Below are 15,240 nucleotides of genomic sequence, written 5' to 3'. Positions count from 1 at the left end.
TGGCATGGGAGAACTTTACGCGCTACAGAGAAAACCTTGTCCCATGCTGCGCAGAAGAGACTTGCAGCGTGCTCGCATCGGCTCCCCTCTCTGGTCTCTTGCTCCTCAACACGCTGCCTTGGATCGGGTCTGTGACCCTCCCAGGCTCCCTCGCCTGCTATGGCCTAGGATGCCAGTCTGCAGCAGCAAAGGGGGAAGGGGGTCAGTCACAGGTGGAGGCTTTACACAGCCTGGAGCCCTCACGGGAAGTGACTCTGGGGAGGGGGGAGGGGAGGAAGCCAAGACGGGAAGGAGCCAAGATTGCCACCAGTGGGACCAGACACAGGTCTCAGGACGAGGTGCTTCTGAGGCCGAGCCTTGACAGAGAGCCTAGAGTTCTAGCAACGGAGACCTGATGGGTGAGGGTGGAAGGTGTGCAGGCCAGCCAGGCTTGCACCGGCCCTGCCCTCGGTGCCCCCCCTCCGCCCCTGCGCTCCCTTCTCCTCCTGGCTCCTCCTCCCCCCACGGCGCACCTGGCCTGGGCCCCAGGGCTGGGCGCTTGTGATGCACACCTTCCTCGTGGGGACTGTCGTGCCGCGGGCCGACGCTGGTTGTCTCTGTGACATCTGAGTGTCCAGCTGTGGGTGGGAGCTCTGGACCCCACTGCTGGTGGTGCCATGAGGCAAGACGGGAGAATGGTTTTGAACTTACTGAACGCACCCTTTTGATTTGAACCAGGAAACCCAGTGAGCTAAAGATGGAAAGGGCCCCATTTCTGAGGACCCCGTGGGGAACAACGCCTCAGTCCCAAATGCTCAATAAAACCCACGGCCGAACAGCACGTGTTTCTGGAGGCCAGCAGCCAGCGCCCACGTTGCGAGGAGACTCCCCATTTATGTTCCTCTCGATAAACCTTGTGTTCTGGCCGATGGGGGTCACTGGGCCTGGCCTGTGCTCGCCCAGAAAGTGAGCGGGAGGCTGTGTGAGAAGCCCCCGGAGCATCTTGACCAAAGTCAGAGGACACGCTTCCCGCGCTGTAGCTTGCGGAGCCTCCGGTTCCGGTTCTAGAGGGAAATGGGCTCACACCTGCGGTCCGGCACTTCACAGCGGGCTCCTCTGAGCGCTGAGCATGCCAGGCCTTTACAGTGTTGAAGAATGCACTTAAAGTCTGTGTTTCATTTTTGACTTAACCTTTTCCAAGTTACACGGGGAAGTAGATGACAAGGGCAATTACTCGTGTCCGTCTGTCTCTCCTTCTGTTTCGTGATGGCAGATACCAGGCCTTGGGGACAGGCAACCTCGCTGTCCCCTTCCTTTCAAAAGCATCTGTCTGTGAGGAAGGCCGGGGGGACGTGCTTAGGGAGAAGTACAGGCCCACGTTGGCCTCGTGCGGACGTGAGAACAGGGGTCCCTGCCCTGGGCACCAGCCAGCCGTCTGTGAAGCCTGGTCAGCTCTTCCTTCCTCCTGGCCCATTGCCCTGGGTTTAGGTATGCCATCCCCCCAGCCCGGGCTGCCGGCGAAGGAGGAAGAGAAACAGAAGTGGGAGGCAGCTGTCTTCAGCGGTCGGGGGCCGTGCGGAGCGCCGGGGAATGAGCCCCGGGAGCAGGCGCGCAGCTGAGGCTGGCTGGTGGGTCCCCACGTGCCCCCTTCACCGCGGGCCCCGGGACGCATCATTTCTGTGGGCCTAGCATCAATGGTAGGGACAGACTGGCGCAAAGCATGTTGGACCCTGAGTGGTTAAAGTCCAGCTCGAGGATATTTCTGTGGAGGCCAGTTAACATCAGGGAGATGGGAAAACGCTCATGGTTGGTTGGCTAGTTGGTTGGTTTTTGTCTGAAGCCAGGATTTAGTGGTGTGACTGGGCTGACGGGAACCCCAGACATCGATCCATATCTTTTGAGAGGTCGGGTTGGGATAGTTTTCCTTATTGTGCTGCTTTTCACATTGGCCACAGGAGTCTCCATGTACATTTAAAATCAGGAGGGTACCCTCGACTTTAAAAAGAAGCCCACTGCTAATTCCTGGGGCCTAATTCCACACTCCCTGAGTGTGTGGCCATGTGACGTCCTTGGGACCCTGAGCAGGCTGTGGCCCTGGGCCTGTCCCCCCACCCTGGTGCCTGCGTGGCCCACGGTCACCCTGATGGGCTGCTGCAGAGCATGCCTGTGACGCAGGGCACTTTGGGGCCCAGGGAACGTGGCTTCATAAACGGCCCCGGTGTCGGTATTAAGTATTTCGCAGAACCGCGGGGCCAGGGAGGTTGGATTTTGAGCAGCACTGTGAGCAGTGCCCACGCTAATGGACTTAGGTGGTGTTGACACACTTTCCTGGAGGCTGACTTGCCACCGCGTGGGCCGGTTGTTGTCACCGGCCGTGAGGAGAGCGATGCTCTGGGCCGAACAGGAGCCAGCTCGCTGGGCCCCAGAGGCACCCTCTCCTCGGCCGGAGTGCCGCGTGAGGACTTGTCGCCATTCTGTCCTTCGGTGGAGCAGGGCTCTGTTTCAGTTCACCTTTTTTTTTTTTTAAGATTTTTATTTATTTATTTGAGAGAGAGAATGAGAGACAGATAGCAAGAGAGGGAAGAGGGTCAGAGGGAGAAGCAGACCCCCCGCCGAGCAGGGAGCCCGATGCGGGACTCGATCCTGGGACTCCAGGATCATGACCTGAGCTGAAGGCAGTCGCCTAACCAACTGAGCCACCCAGGCGCCCTCAGTTCACCTTTAAAAGTTAAAATCTGTTTGGGTTTCCACTTCAGTGTGGTCGTTAAACTCCAAAGTCAGAGTCAAAGAAACTGAATTCTCAGGATCTAATTTTTATCCTGAGCTCAATGTCGGCTTAAACAGGAATTCAGTATTAAACTCTGGTCAGAGTAATGGCATCTGTTGTTACTGGTTTTTTCCTTTGGAAAAATTAGGTGGTGCACATCTTAGTTTAATTTGCTCATAATAGTTTCAATCTGCAAAAAAACACCTTCTCAACACTTCTCCCCCGCCCGTAGAATAGTCTGATCTTCACCTCTGTTAGTGAGATACTGGCTGTAAATGACCATGTGCGTTTATCAGCATCTCTCCGAGTCCTATTTTTCACAGCCTGAAGGCTGCACTCGTGGGGCACATTTGTCCCTTCCCCGGGGAGGGAGGGTATGGAGGACCCCCCCCCCCGGGGGGGGGCCTGGCCGCCCTGCCGCGCTGGAAGCGGGTACAGGAAAGTGAGCGGGCATCCCTCACCTCGTACCTCTTCCTCATTTCCCAGAAGCTGGGCGCACAGAGCATCTCTGTGTCACAAGATCTGGGGACGGGCCTGACGTATGGCGACACCGTGGATGACAGGTGCCACAGTCTGGCTTGTTCTCAGGGCCTTCGGTTTAGGGGCTTCCCGTACACGTTCCTGCCCCCTTTATCTGATAACGCAGAGCGCCTCTCCGAACGCAGCGGAATGGAGACCTGCAGGGTAGCTGTGGGGCATTTTGGGGGAATCAAGTCCTAATTTGTAATTGCTACTTTCATGAAAACTCCATGACAGTATTGTTTTTCTGGGATTTCGATCATCCTGTGAATTTTAATCACCAGTATCTGGTGATGGTTATTTCAGTGTTTTGTAATAATAATGGAAAAGATCTTGCTTTCCTTCTAGGTTCTGGCTGAAAAGTAAATATTTTGAGACTATATTCAGTGAATTTCTGCCTGTTCCTCATTTGCACATTAAATGAGTACCAAGCAGTTGGAAGGGAACCCAGGGCTTGTGTGTGGGCAGTTTGGGGGTGTGGTGATACCAGGAGAGGGGGCACACTTGATTATAAGATCTGTTGTTCAAAACACCGTTGTGTGGGTTTCTCAGCCAGAGCCGCACCGGGCTGCCCTCCGGGTTGTGCGTGTCTGGAGATTGCCGACACCAAGGAGCCCCCCAGCTGCTGTCTGCGGCCTGCTGCAGCCGGGGTTGTGGGGTGCCTTCACCTCTGCACACAGCTGTGTGGCCCTCCGGCAGGATCCCTTCTCCCAAGCCCTGTGGATTCGCCTAGCGCCCCCGCAAGTGCTCCGGAAGCCACGGCCGGGAAAGTACTGGCTCATTTCTGATAGTCTCACTGTCTGCAGTTCATGTAAGGTGCCTGTTTGGACTGTGATTTTTTTCGTAGGAAAGCTCTGAAAAGTGTTGGTGTCCATGCCATGGACCCCACGGGTGGGCACTGAGCAGGACCCCTTCCTCACAGCCCTGCCCTCACACACCGCGGCCTGATTGGCTGCCAGCCCTCGTCCTCACACCTGGGCTCCACCTGCCTTCCGCGAGCTGCGTCCCCCATGGGAAGGGCGCACTGTTGTGTGGGGTCTGCACACCTCTCCCCTTCCTCCTCCCTCCTGCACTGGTTTTGGGCCTAGCTACCCCTGCCTCTCTGCTCTTCTATCCCTGTGTTCCTGGCTGGAAATGAGTCCCTTTCCCCTTTGTAGAAGGTAGGGCGTGGCCGGGTTTGTGCCCAGTTTGTGGGTCCGCTGCAGTGAGAAATACCACCCAGTTGCTGCGACTGACTGCACTGTGTGTGTGACCAGACAGGCCTGGCTTGAGCTCAGACCCCGCTGACGTGTCCCGCCCTGGCTCTGAGTCCCGTGCGGCTTGGCCATTAGGCCACTTCCCCAGCAGCAGGGCCAGGAGGCCGGGAGGCTGGCTGTCCGGGGCCACCGTGGGGTGTGTCTGCGGAAGCTGGGCAGAGAGCCTCCTGCAGCAGTGTCTGGGGGGGTATGGCCGGAAGGTCTGACCGGCACGTTGCCCTTAGGCCGGCGCATGGGCCAGGCATCCCGCACCCGCTCCTGCTTGCACGGTCCGCGTTTATAAGTCGGTGGTTTGTTCCTTTTGCTCATCAGTTGTTAGTGCTAGCTTCGGCTGAGGTTTTGGTGAATGTCCTTTTTATTGGCCAGCATGCATGCTCCCACTCCTGGGTTGTAGGCTTTCTTTGGAGAATGAGTGAGAATTTTCATTTTATAAATTTCTATAATGATGTTCTTTTTCTTTAACATTTTTGGTGTAATATGATTTGAACCTCACAGAAGCCACAGACATGGTGGGTGACATATTACATCTTCACAGAAAAGAGCTCTAAGCAATCTGAAATCCTGGTTTCTTAATTTACAAGTTTCTCTGGTTGGTAACAGAAACTGGGTAATTCTGTGCTCTGGCGATGGCATCGTGGGAAATGGGCCCAGGGAGCCGGCCGGGGCCCCTGGTGGTGGCACCTCTCCCTCATTCCCTGCGGCCTCTGGTGGGAAAATGCTTGACCTGTGCACTCTCTGCTGCCTGGACCCTCCTCCCTGGCTGCACGGGGGCTCCCAGTGCCCGCTCCCCCAGAGCTGGCAGGGGTGGGCGCAGTACGCACAGGAGCACTGAGCTGGCTGGTAAGGGACCAGCAGGAATCCGGGTGTCCCGGGATTCACAGTGCCTGCTCCCCGCAGCAGCCAGACGTCACCGTGAGGGTGGTGCCCACGGAGAAGGCGGCTCCATCACACACATTCACGCACACGCTCACACCCAGGGCTGGTTCACATGTCTCCTTGTTGACGACTTTTCTTGGGAACAGGGACAGTTGAGCAGAAAGCTGCGTGGCCTCCCTGCTCCCCTGCCCTCCGACCCTCCAGCACGTCGCGGGGGCCTGGGCAGCAATGCTGGGGACAAAGTCCTTTAGGCCCCACTCCATCCTGGTCACCCCTGCCTGCACCTCTAACCCCCAGGGTTTGCTCCTCACAGGAGCCTGTCCGTTTCCTTCTGTTGTAACGTGTTGTTCTGAGTGTAAAGTGCCTTCCTTACAGAACAGCACATCCTGCCCTCATGGCCACCACCCAGTCCTGCTCACTGCACATTCCCCGTCCTCTGCCTTTCTGTCACCAAGCGTCGTGCTCCAGGCCCGGCCTGCTGGCTTCCATGTGCCTTGACATTCCTGGCCGGTCACCTGGATGGGCACCATAGTCCCTGGGAACAGCCAGAGGGATGTGCTGATCTGTCCCTGTCTTAGACACTTGATGGCTTGGATCTGGGAGGACACGTGTGTTTGATTTCCTTGCTAGAAAGTTCCGGGGCTGCTGGGCTGCCAGTGCCGCCCCCACCCTGCCCAGGGAGCAGGACGGCTGCCCACCCAGGAGGGGCTGCAAACATGTGCGTGTTGCTTGTTGACAGCCCATCCGTATTTCTCTCTCATTGCTGGGTGGGTTTCCAGCGAACGGGCGCACGGTTGGCCCCCGTCTGGGGCGCGTCCAGCCGGGCTGTCGCGAGCAAGCCGCCGTGCCCTTCTCGTCCAGGCCTGTGTGTAGACGTGTCCCCATGGCCAGGGACAGGGTTGCTGGCTCCTGGGGCAGATGTGCTTCTAACCTGGTGAGGAGGTTTCCCCAATTTTCCAAGGCAGCCATGCCACATCCTGCTCCATCATGTCGCTCTCCAAGAACCATTCCCAACTCAGGAGATCACCCGGATCTTCGTGGGTATTTTCTCCTAGCAGCTCAGTGGTTTTTACTTTCGTTTTTACCACTTAAAGAGTCAGCAGCCGTACTTTGTGTGTGGAACGGGCAGAGCCGCGGGCCTCGGGTCAGAGGTGCTGACTGTGCAGAGGGCCGCCTCGCTCCAGGCCGGCACCGCGTGGGGACGCATGGCGCGTGTGTGCCCCGCCCCTCCTGGGAGCAAGGCCCTGACCGTCTTTGTGTCCCCCTTCCCTGCCCGCAGCATCAGCAGGAGCTGCTGGCCATGAAGCATCAGCAGGAGCTGCTGGAGCACCAGCGGAAGCTGGAACGGCACCGCCGGGAGCAGGACCTGGAGAAGCAGCACCGGGAGCAGAAGCTGCAGCAGCTCAAGAACAAGGAGAAAGGCAAAGAGAGTAAGTGTGCGGGCAAGGTCCCGGGCGGGCGCTGGGGCCTCGCCGGGGCGGCTCTTCCCGCGGGCCTCATGCTCCGGGCCCCATAAGCAGCGGCCCCCGGGCGGAGCTCGCCGTGTCACCCGCAGCTTCGGCCACGTGGAGTCCGTATCTGTGTCCTCATTCAGGGTGGGCAGCACCACCTTTGGCTTGATGGAAGCATACTCCGCAGGTGCAGACTGGCTTCACCTGTGAGTTCAGTCCCAAACGTTTCAAAGTTCTTTTCTCTTGCAAGCATTTTGTGAGCCCCTTAGAACCAGGCCTGGCTTGTGGCGTAGCCCAGGGGCTGAGTGGGGACGCGGTGGCCCACTGCCTATTTTCACATTTGCTCTCTTGACTCCAACGTTTGCTTTTTCTAGTGACTGTGCTTGGGTGTCTGAAGACCAGTATGGTCTGTTATCTTCCAGGAAAGGAGATGATTCTATGTGCCGTTCTCCCTTTGGAAGATTATGGGGGACGGTTTCCCATGTCCTTGGGGAGGAACCGCAGCCCCCTGCTGCATGCCTAGCCACTGCACCAAGGGTGCCTCCCGTGGGCTCAGCAAGGACCAGGGTTTGTGAGGCCTGGTGTGTGCTCCACACGGGCTGCATCCCCGCAGACTGAGGCTGAAGCCATTTGTCCCACACGCGCATCCGTGCCTCCTTCTTTGGGTAGCTTATTTCCAGTGACACACCCAGAACCTAGACAGGAGAGTGAGTGGGTCACACATTCCCAGGCTCTGTTCATTTCCACCCGAGACTTGGTGCTCCGCTGAACTTGTTTGATCCCTGGTGATACTGAATAGAAGCCAAGACGTGCATTTCTCTCCTGTATCGGGTTTCGGTGTGGGGACTGTAGGGTGACTGACTCTTCCAGTGCTTGTGAGCAGAAATAGTGGTTCTTGCGTACTTGTGTGTTACTTCGGTAACACACGTGAACCTGAGAAATCCGTTATCTTCAACTACTGAAAATGGTTAGCCATCTAGACAAACCATCTTAACAGCCTGTTGTTTAGATTTTAATCTGCATTCTCACAACAGCATGAGGTGTGTTAAAGCATTCTTGTAAAGTCTGTTATTTGAAATTATCTAAGAATCTGTCATATTGGTGTACGATACATACAGAAAAAGTACACGCCCTCCAATATATAGGGAACTGTTTGTAAGCTCGCCTCCCAGTAAAGCTCCCAGACCAGGAAAGGAGCAGCATCTGGGCCCCTGTGCCCTCCAGTCCCTGCCCCTGCCTCCTTCCCCAAGGAACTCCTCCCTGGCACTTCACACCCAAGGCACTTTGGCCTGCTTTTGAGGTTTATATAAATGGACTCATTAATACGTAGGCCCTTGTGTTTTGCTTCTCTCACACCGTCACGCTTGTGCAGTGTGTCCTCATTGTCCTGTGTAGCAAGAGCTCACTGATGTTGGTTGCTGCCTGCTGCCCATCTCACGGGCACACCACTGTGGCCCATCCTGCGCTTTGTAGGTTTCCTGGGTTTCCTAACCAGAGCTGTAACACGTGATGCCAATACGCGTGTCCTTGGACACGTCACCTGGTGCAGACGGGCAGGTGCGAAGTGGCTAGAGCTGAAGTTTAGGGAATGCACGGGCCCACCGTTCACAGTGAGGCCCAGCTGTTTCTCAATCACTGTCCCAGCTGCGCAGGGCAGCGCCCACTGCTCGCATCCCCGCCAACACTTGTTGCCGTCAGCCACTCTGGGCTTGGCTGTGAGCGCTCATCCCGCTGGCTTCAGCCGCATGGTCTGATTACCAGCGAGGCTCAGCACGTTCTCCTGTCCCGTGTCAAGTGCCTGCCTGTTCAAGCCTGTCCCTCATTTTTGTGGTGGTTGTCGCCCTTTTTCTTGGCTTGGGTGGTTCTGTTCACGTTCTGGCCCTGAGCCCCCTGCCGATGTTCTGTGTTACACACACCTTCCGCCATGCTACTGTGTGTCCTCGGTCTGGTGGCCCCCGCTCCCAGTGCGGCCTGACCCACCGGTCTTCTCCAGACCCGAATCAGGACACAGTGCCTGCAGTATCGTATATGTTCGCGTACACATTCTCTTTCAAAAAGGCTGCTGTTTTTTCCTAACGTATGCAGCCAATGTGTTTTTTTCGTGTTCACTTTGTGTTTCCAATTTAACTATTTGTAAGTTTTTAGTAATTGGTTTTATACATAAAAGTACCAACTTTTATGATCATTAGTTACTACAGCGTATTTTACTCTTGAAATAATATGCTTTAAATGTATTTTTATTTTAATGGTCGGTAGAGTTTCAACGTAGAAAGCATATCAGGAGAATTTTTATTCCGCGTGAGATCTAATTTTTGTACCGATATTTGAAAGTAATTACTAGAACTGAGGGGTGTACCTCATTATATCACACGAGTCAGATGAGGTGGGAGCTTACAGGCTGTGATCGCCCACAGTCTAGATTCCAGGCACAAGGATAAAAGGCCATCAGGGAAAACTAAATTGCAGATTTGGGTTGGCAATAGACACCCTTGGTCTTTGAGTGCAGACTTGTATCAGCGGCGGGCTGACGGGGCAGATGGGGTGGTCACACGCATCACGCTCACCGCCCAGCGTGCCAGCTCGATGACACTCTCCTCTGTCCACAGCCCCGTGCTGGCCCAACCACTGCGTGTATTGTGTGCGTGGACTCCTTTGTGTCAAGGGACCTTCCTGGCCGAGGTGTGGCCAGGGCGCTGGCCACCTGTGAGTGGTGGCATGTGGTGTCGGGAAAATCCCCTGATGTGCTGGTACACTGGTCTGGAGTGGAGGGTGGGCTTCAGCACTGTCATTTCTAGAACTCCATGGATCATTCTGGTGTGCAGCCGGGGTTGAGAACCGTGCATCTAGGTGAGTCCTCTCGCTCTGTGTTGGAATCTGGCTACCACAAGGGCTCCATGGCCTTCCGTTGGAGGCAGCCTTCTGTTCTGGAACCCAGCCCCATAGATGACGGCACCCCGTCCTTATCGGAGCCCTGTGAGAGGACCTTCGGCTGGGGGGGCCAAAGCCACGGCGGGGCTGCACACACCCGTGCCCCTGCCTTGGGTCCTGACCCCTTTTCCAGTCTCCTGTGCTTTGCTTGGGCCTCACTTGTGTATCCTACTTGATGTGTTTTGCTTTGGAGGAGGGAAGTCGTTGTTTATCAAAGGATGGAAGTTAAACTGTAAGTATCAGCTAGTTGGTGTGTACCACCACTAACCAACAAATACCAGGTTTCCAGATTGCTAAAAAGCAGCTCAGGCTAAGTTAGTTCCTCGTAGTTTACCTGAATCTTCCAATAAAAATAACATCTTAAGCCTCACAAAATGTGAGAAGATTTGACTTCAGAAGACATTTTAGATCTGTTTACACGTCAAAAACAATTTCTTCACTACCTACTAGACATCTTCCCCGCCCCAGCTGGAGCATTGGAATTTTCTCTGCTTCCCTCCACGCTCATCACTAGCAGCAGCCCTGGTGGTTTTTGATTTGTGGATTTGGGTGGTCAGGTTTTATTATTAATAATAAACTGTGTACAGTTTGGGTATTTGGCACGCTCGTGTAGGCTTTGCAGCCCTGAGTGTGGCCTTGTGAGGAGGCAGGCCTGGCAGGCCGCTGTGGTGGACACCACTCGGGGGCTCTTAATGTGAGCGGGGCCGCGGGCGGGCTCCGCACCCATGAAGGAGAGCCTTGTTCGCACCAGCTAAAAGGGCATTTGTGGGGGAATGCAAATGGCCTGGGGCGTCTCCCATTTGTAAGCATTTGAAAATGCAGTGCAAGGCATCTGTGTAGTTTCTTGGGGTTTTTTAAAAGTGAATTTCCTGTTGAATTTTTAATTAAAGTTTTGTTACATTTGTAAACATTTACAGTATTTTTAATTTTAAATAATTCTGCAGTTTTCTTTTACTTATTGATACCAGTTAACGCTATTAGCTCTAAGGAACAGTGAATTCTTAGAATTTGTGGCATTTCATCTCATTCGGCATGAACACATGCTCTTTAGTCAGGTAAGTTTTACTTAGATTAACTACATTTAGGAATCGAAGACACACGGACTCAAAGGGAGAATCCAATAGAAGGCAAGTCTTTGTTTTCTGAGCAGTCTGGAGCGAACACAGTGACATTTCTGTTCGCTGCTATTTACAAGCACAGCCCCATCATTCACTTTGTTTAAAAAAAAAAAAAAATGGCTCAAAGGGCTGGAGTTAAAAGATCCAACACCTGATCCAGAAAGTAATTCTCTGTCCCATTTGTGAGGTTGGGCCTTCCTCAAGGGCCAGTGGGGCAGGAGAAAAATGAGTCAGTCGTGATGGGTGGTGTCTAGAAGCACCTTCTCCTCCGCCTGGGCCCCCGGGTACTTGGGCAGGTGCTCCACACCATCAGCTCGGCCCCTCGTGCCGCCTGGTCTGTACTTACCAGCCTGTTCCTTACATCCCTCCTCCTGTGTGGAGGGGGCTTTGTCTCTTTTATTGACATCTCTTTCCCCATCGACCAGACCAGACTCTGGCATGTAGTTAGGTCTCTATGAACCCTGTCGAATGAATGATAGCCTGAATTAATTTTTTTTAAAAAGTGAAAATTAGAGATGTTTGGTATTTGTGTACTAAATGTATTTTATTGGTTCTGTAACTCTGGTTTAACGTGGAGGGATCTGGATGAGCCCAGGATGATGTATGGAAGTGTGGAATCACCATGCACTGGAAACTAATATAACACAATGTAAACTAGCTGGAATTCAAATACAAACTTTAAAAAAGAAGGAGAGGAGAAAACAATTTTTTTACTCCATCGGTATTTCCTAAGTGTCAGAAGAACTGCTCTGTGAGGCGTGTCGGGTTAGAATTGAGGATACTAATAAGAGCGCCAAGATTTCAATATACACGAAGAGAATAAGCAATAGCCTGCAGATGAGAACACATAAAGGGGCAGAATCCGTTGAGAGATGAGTAAACAACTAGAAGGATGATGGCTCTTCTTTGAATTCTCTCCTGTAAAGCATGACGAAGGAAAGAAGGTCCCTCTGCGGTACGCAGAGCTGAGTATGTGTGGCTCCGTGTTACTTGGGTTTGCTCTGCCACGCCTGTGTGCAAGTGTGAGGACGTGTACCCCAGTCGTGCCTGCCGCCCCTGGGGGGAGGGGCCGGGAGGGCCACGGGGGGTCCGCCCTTGTGACCAGGTCATCATCTGCCCCCTCTTGTAATGTGGTCTTGGCCAGACATGTCAGGGAAGTGCCATGGCGTCCCTGTAGTCTATTCATGCCAGAAGGAACCCTCCTGAGTTCAGGGAGGTGGGCTTGTCTTGATTGGATCCAGGAGGGCCCGTAAGGTGCTTTCTCCCACCCTGAGCGGACAGAGGGACCACGTGTCAGTCGTGCGACCTACCTCTTCCTGTGAGGACACAGGTGACAGCTCAGAATACAAGGGCTGATGGGGCCAGTGTCCCCTCCAGGTGGGGCAGCTGCCCCTTGCCACGTCTTGCTGTACTTGCCTGTCCCTGGGATTTATCTCATGCTCTCCCTGCTGGGATGGAGCATTGATTCTTTGCGCTTCTTTGAGTTCTGGAGCCTGTGATGCCAGCCAGGGGTATGGCTGAAGCAGGGAGAGTCAGAGGCTCCCGAAGCATGATCCTTGGGATCAGCCTGTCCCTAGAGTGCTCGCAGGGGACTCACAAGCATGTCTCCCGTGGAGGAAAAGTGGGTCCACATTGACAGGTATTTTTTGAGAAGATAAGGCCAGCTAATGCCCAGGTTTGATTTGCTGGGAAACTTCCAGGAATGTCCTTACTCCACGTACTGAGACACTCTGCTGCTTGTCCTGCTCCGCATTGTCCACTCTCCTGCAACCACAGTTGTGAAGGACCAGGGGGCCATCTCCTCCTCCATCTGGGTCTTCCTCCTCCTCCTCCTCCTCCCCCACCCCCTCCTCATCATCAGGCAGTCTGATCACTTCACTGTGAGGCCCGCAGCACCGAGAAGTGGAAAAAAACCCAAAGTTCCTCATTTCACTGTGGTTTCTTTTATCAGCTGGGTACACTTAGATATTACTAGCAAATTTGCATTTCCCCCTGTAAATGGTCCTCTGTGCCCTCTGCTCTTCCATGCCCCCCAGTGCCCCCCCCCCATCACCTCTTGCTCCTGGTTGCAAGGCACGCTGTGTCCTGACATGGTTAACCCTTGGCGAATTCCCCAGCCGTCCTCTGGTGCTGATGCGCTGTTTGGAATGCCAGGTGACTGCATATCCGGGCACGTTACACACAGATCTCCATGTCTGTGTGATTTTCACACAGGCTCTGAATGTTCTGAACTGGTGTTCAGTCTGACACTCACTATGTTTGGAGGGCACCGAGCAGCGATGCTCAGAAGCAGGTGTGACTTCATGCCTTTGGTCACCTCCCATGGCCTTGCCTGTGTCCATCCTCCCGTGTGCGCTGGTGGGGTCATTTCCTTGGACCCTGGGAAGGCCCGGGACAAAAGCCCATGTGTCGTGATGGAAGCTCCTGAAGGTGCTTTGGAATCGGCTTAGCGAATTTTCTGTGTGTTTCCCTTGGATGAGCTCATTCAGGCCCCACTGCAGCTGCAGAGGACCCGCTCCCCAGGGGTCTGTGCTGTCTGACGGCCGCCCACCACACACAGAGGCCCTCTGTGACTAACTGCAGGGGCACGCTGCCTTCGAGAATGCAGACACACCTACAGCCAGACAAAAAGTCAGTTTGTGAATGACAGCGTGTACTGGGGGTGTGAAAACAGTGGCAGGAGAGACGGTTTCTCTAATGATACTAACAATTTATGAGCAATTTGTCAAAATATCTGTAGAGTCTCATACACCAAAACCCATTTCATGTGTATCAGAGAGAAAACTAGCAACAGCGAGCAGTTCAGTGGAAAACCCAGCACCAGAGAACCAAGGATAAAATAAAACTGGTTATTTACCGAACCAGCGAAAGCAAGATTGATCTCAACGCTTCCAGGAAATGGAAAAAACCGCAACAAGGAAACTAGGGCAGACTACGTAAAAACAAGCATTTGAATTTTAAACGAGGAAAGCACCCAGAGTTTCCTCCCTTTGTTGGGGGAAACCTGGTCCTTTCCTCCTGTGTTTGTCCTTTACTTTTACACGGAGCCACACTCGCCTGGAAAGCCTCATTTCCAACAGTGCTGGTCGCCGCCTGCTTGGGGTCTCCCACCAAGCGCTGCTTGGCCACCACCAGCTGTCCTGCCGTGTAGCCAGTCCTGACACGGTGGGGGTTCAGTCGCACGAGTCTGCCGCCTGCTTCGGATGCCAGCTGCAAATCCAGGTTGCAGGTCAGACGTGTCCACAACCCCCTCCTTGGGCTCCTTTAATTTGCCAGAACAGCACACAGAACTCAGGGAAGTTCTCACATAGGTTTACTGGCTTATTAAATGATGTGACAGAGGACACAGATGGGCAGCCAGATGACATGGTGCATACAGACGAGGTCCGGGCAGGTCCTGAGTGCCAGAGTTTCTGTCCCCATGCAGTTGGTGTGCATCACCTTCGCAGTATGTGGATGGGTTTGCCAACACGGAAAGCTCTCTGAACCCCATCCTATTGGGACTTTATGGGGGCTTCCTCATGATAAATTATTATCTCCATTTCCAGACCTTCTCCCTTCTTGATGGGGCTGAAAATTCCAAGCTTCTAATCATGGCTTGGTCTTTCAGTGACCAGCCCCATCCAGGAGCCTCTCAAGAGTGCAGTCATCACATCAGCTGAAGAGTTTACAAGGGTTTTAGGAGCTCGGTGCCAGGAGCCGGGGGCGGGTGTGTGTGTGTGTACATACATGTATATACATTGCACATACACACCTATGTACATATACACATTATCTCACAAAATTAGAATATCCTCCAAGTTGTAAAAGGAAACGAGACCAAGGCGGAGGCTTGCACACAAAAGTGGAGGAGAAGTGAGAGCTGGGGCCAGGGAACCAGCTGCTTTGGTTTGACCCTGCCGCTGAGTGCCGCCCCTGAGGTTTCCCCGGACCACATGGGGCTGATGATCCCACTTACAGTGCTCATGTGAACTTTAAACATGTGAGGCCTAGAATGTAGGAGGCTCACAATAGATTCATCGCTATAAATCATACAGCTCAAATGGATAAACATTTAAAACGTACACACACAGACCCACAGCACCACCACCAAACATACCACATGAAGACTGTGAAAGAAAAATAAACCAAGGACATAAAGATGTATCACAAGACTGAAAGATAACTGCTTGCTCGGGTAGTTATCGGGGACCACAGTGAAATACCAGCTACCCTTCCCATTTGCAGCAAGTGACAGTCGCCAGTACTGATGAAGACAGAGTCACATGGTGATCCCGAGTACTGATGGACAGAGGCACAGGGTCATCCTGAGTACTGATAGAGATGCAGGGTCAGGTCGTGGTCCT

The 15,240-nt window shown here is 53.8% G+C and overlaps 1 protein-coding gene across 5 annotated transcripts in view; it reads left to right on the top strand.

Moving 5' to 3' along the window:
• The window catches only part of HDAC4 (histone deacetylase 4), a 261,521-nt gene that overhangs the window by 156,997 nt on the left and 89,284 nt on the right, over positions 1-15,240 (top strand). For all 5 annotated transcript variants that reach the window (XM_044913778.1, XM_044913777.1, XM_044913776.1 and 2 more), the window contains exon 4: positions 6,677-6,827. In XM_044913778.1, the coding sequence (XP_044769713.1) occupies positions 6,677-6,827 (151 nt within the window). The remainder of the gene's footprint in view (positions 1-6,676; positions 6,828-15,240) is intronic.

The sequence above is a fragment of the Neomonachus schauinslandi genome, chromosome 3, assembly GCF_002201575.2.
Source record: "Neomonachus schauinslandi chromosome 3, ASM220157v2, whole genome shotgun sequence".
Classification (NCBI taxonomy): Eukaryota; Metazoa; Chordata; class Mammalia; order Carnivora; family Phocidae; genus Neomonachus; species Neomonachus schauinslandi.
Note: the sequence above shows the minus strand (reverse complement) of the source record. Positions and strands in the feature narration are given on the sequence as shown.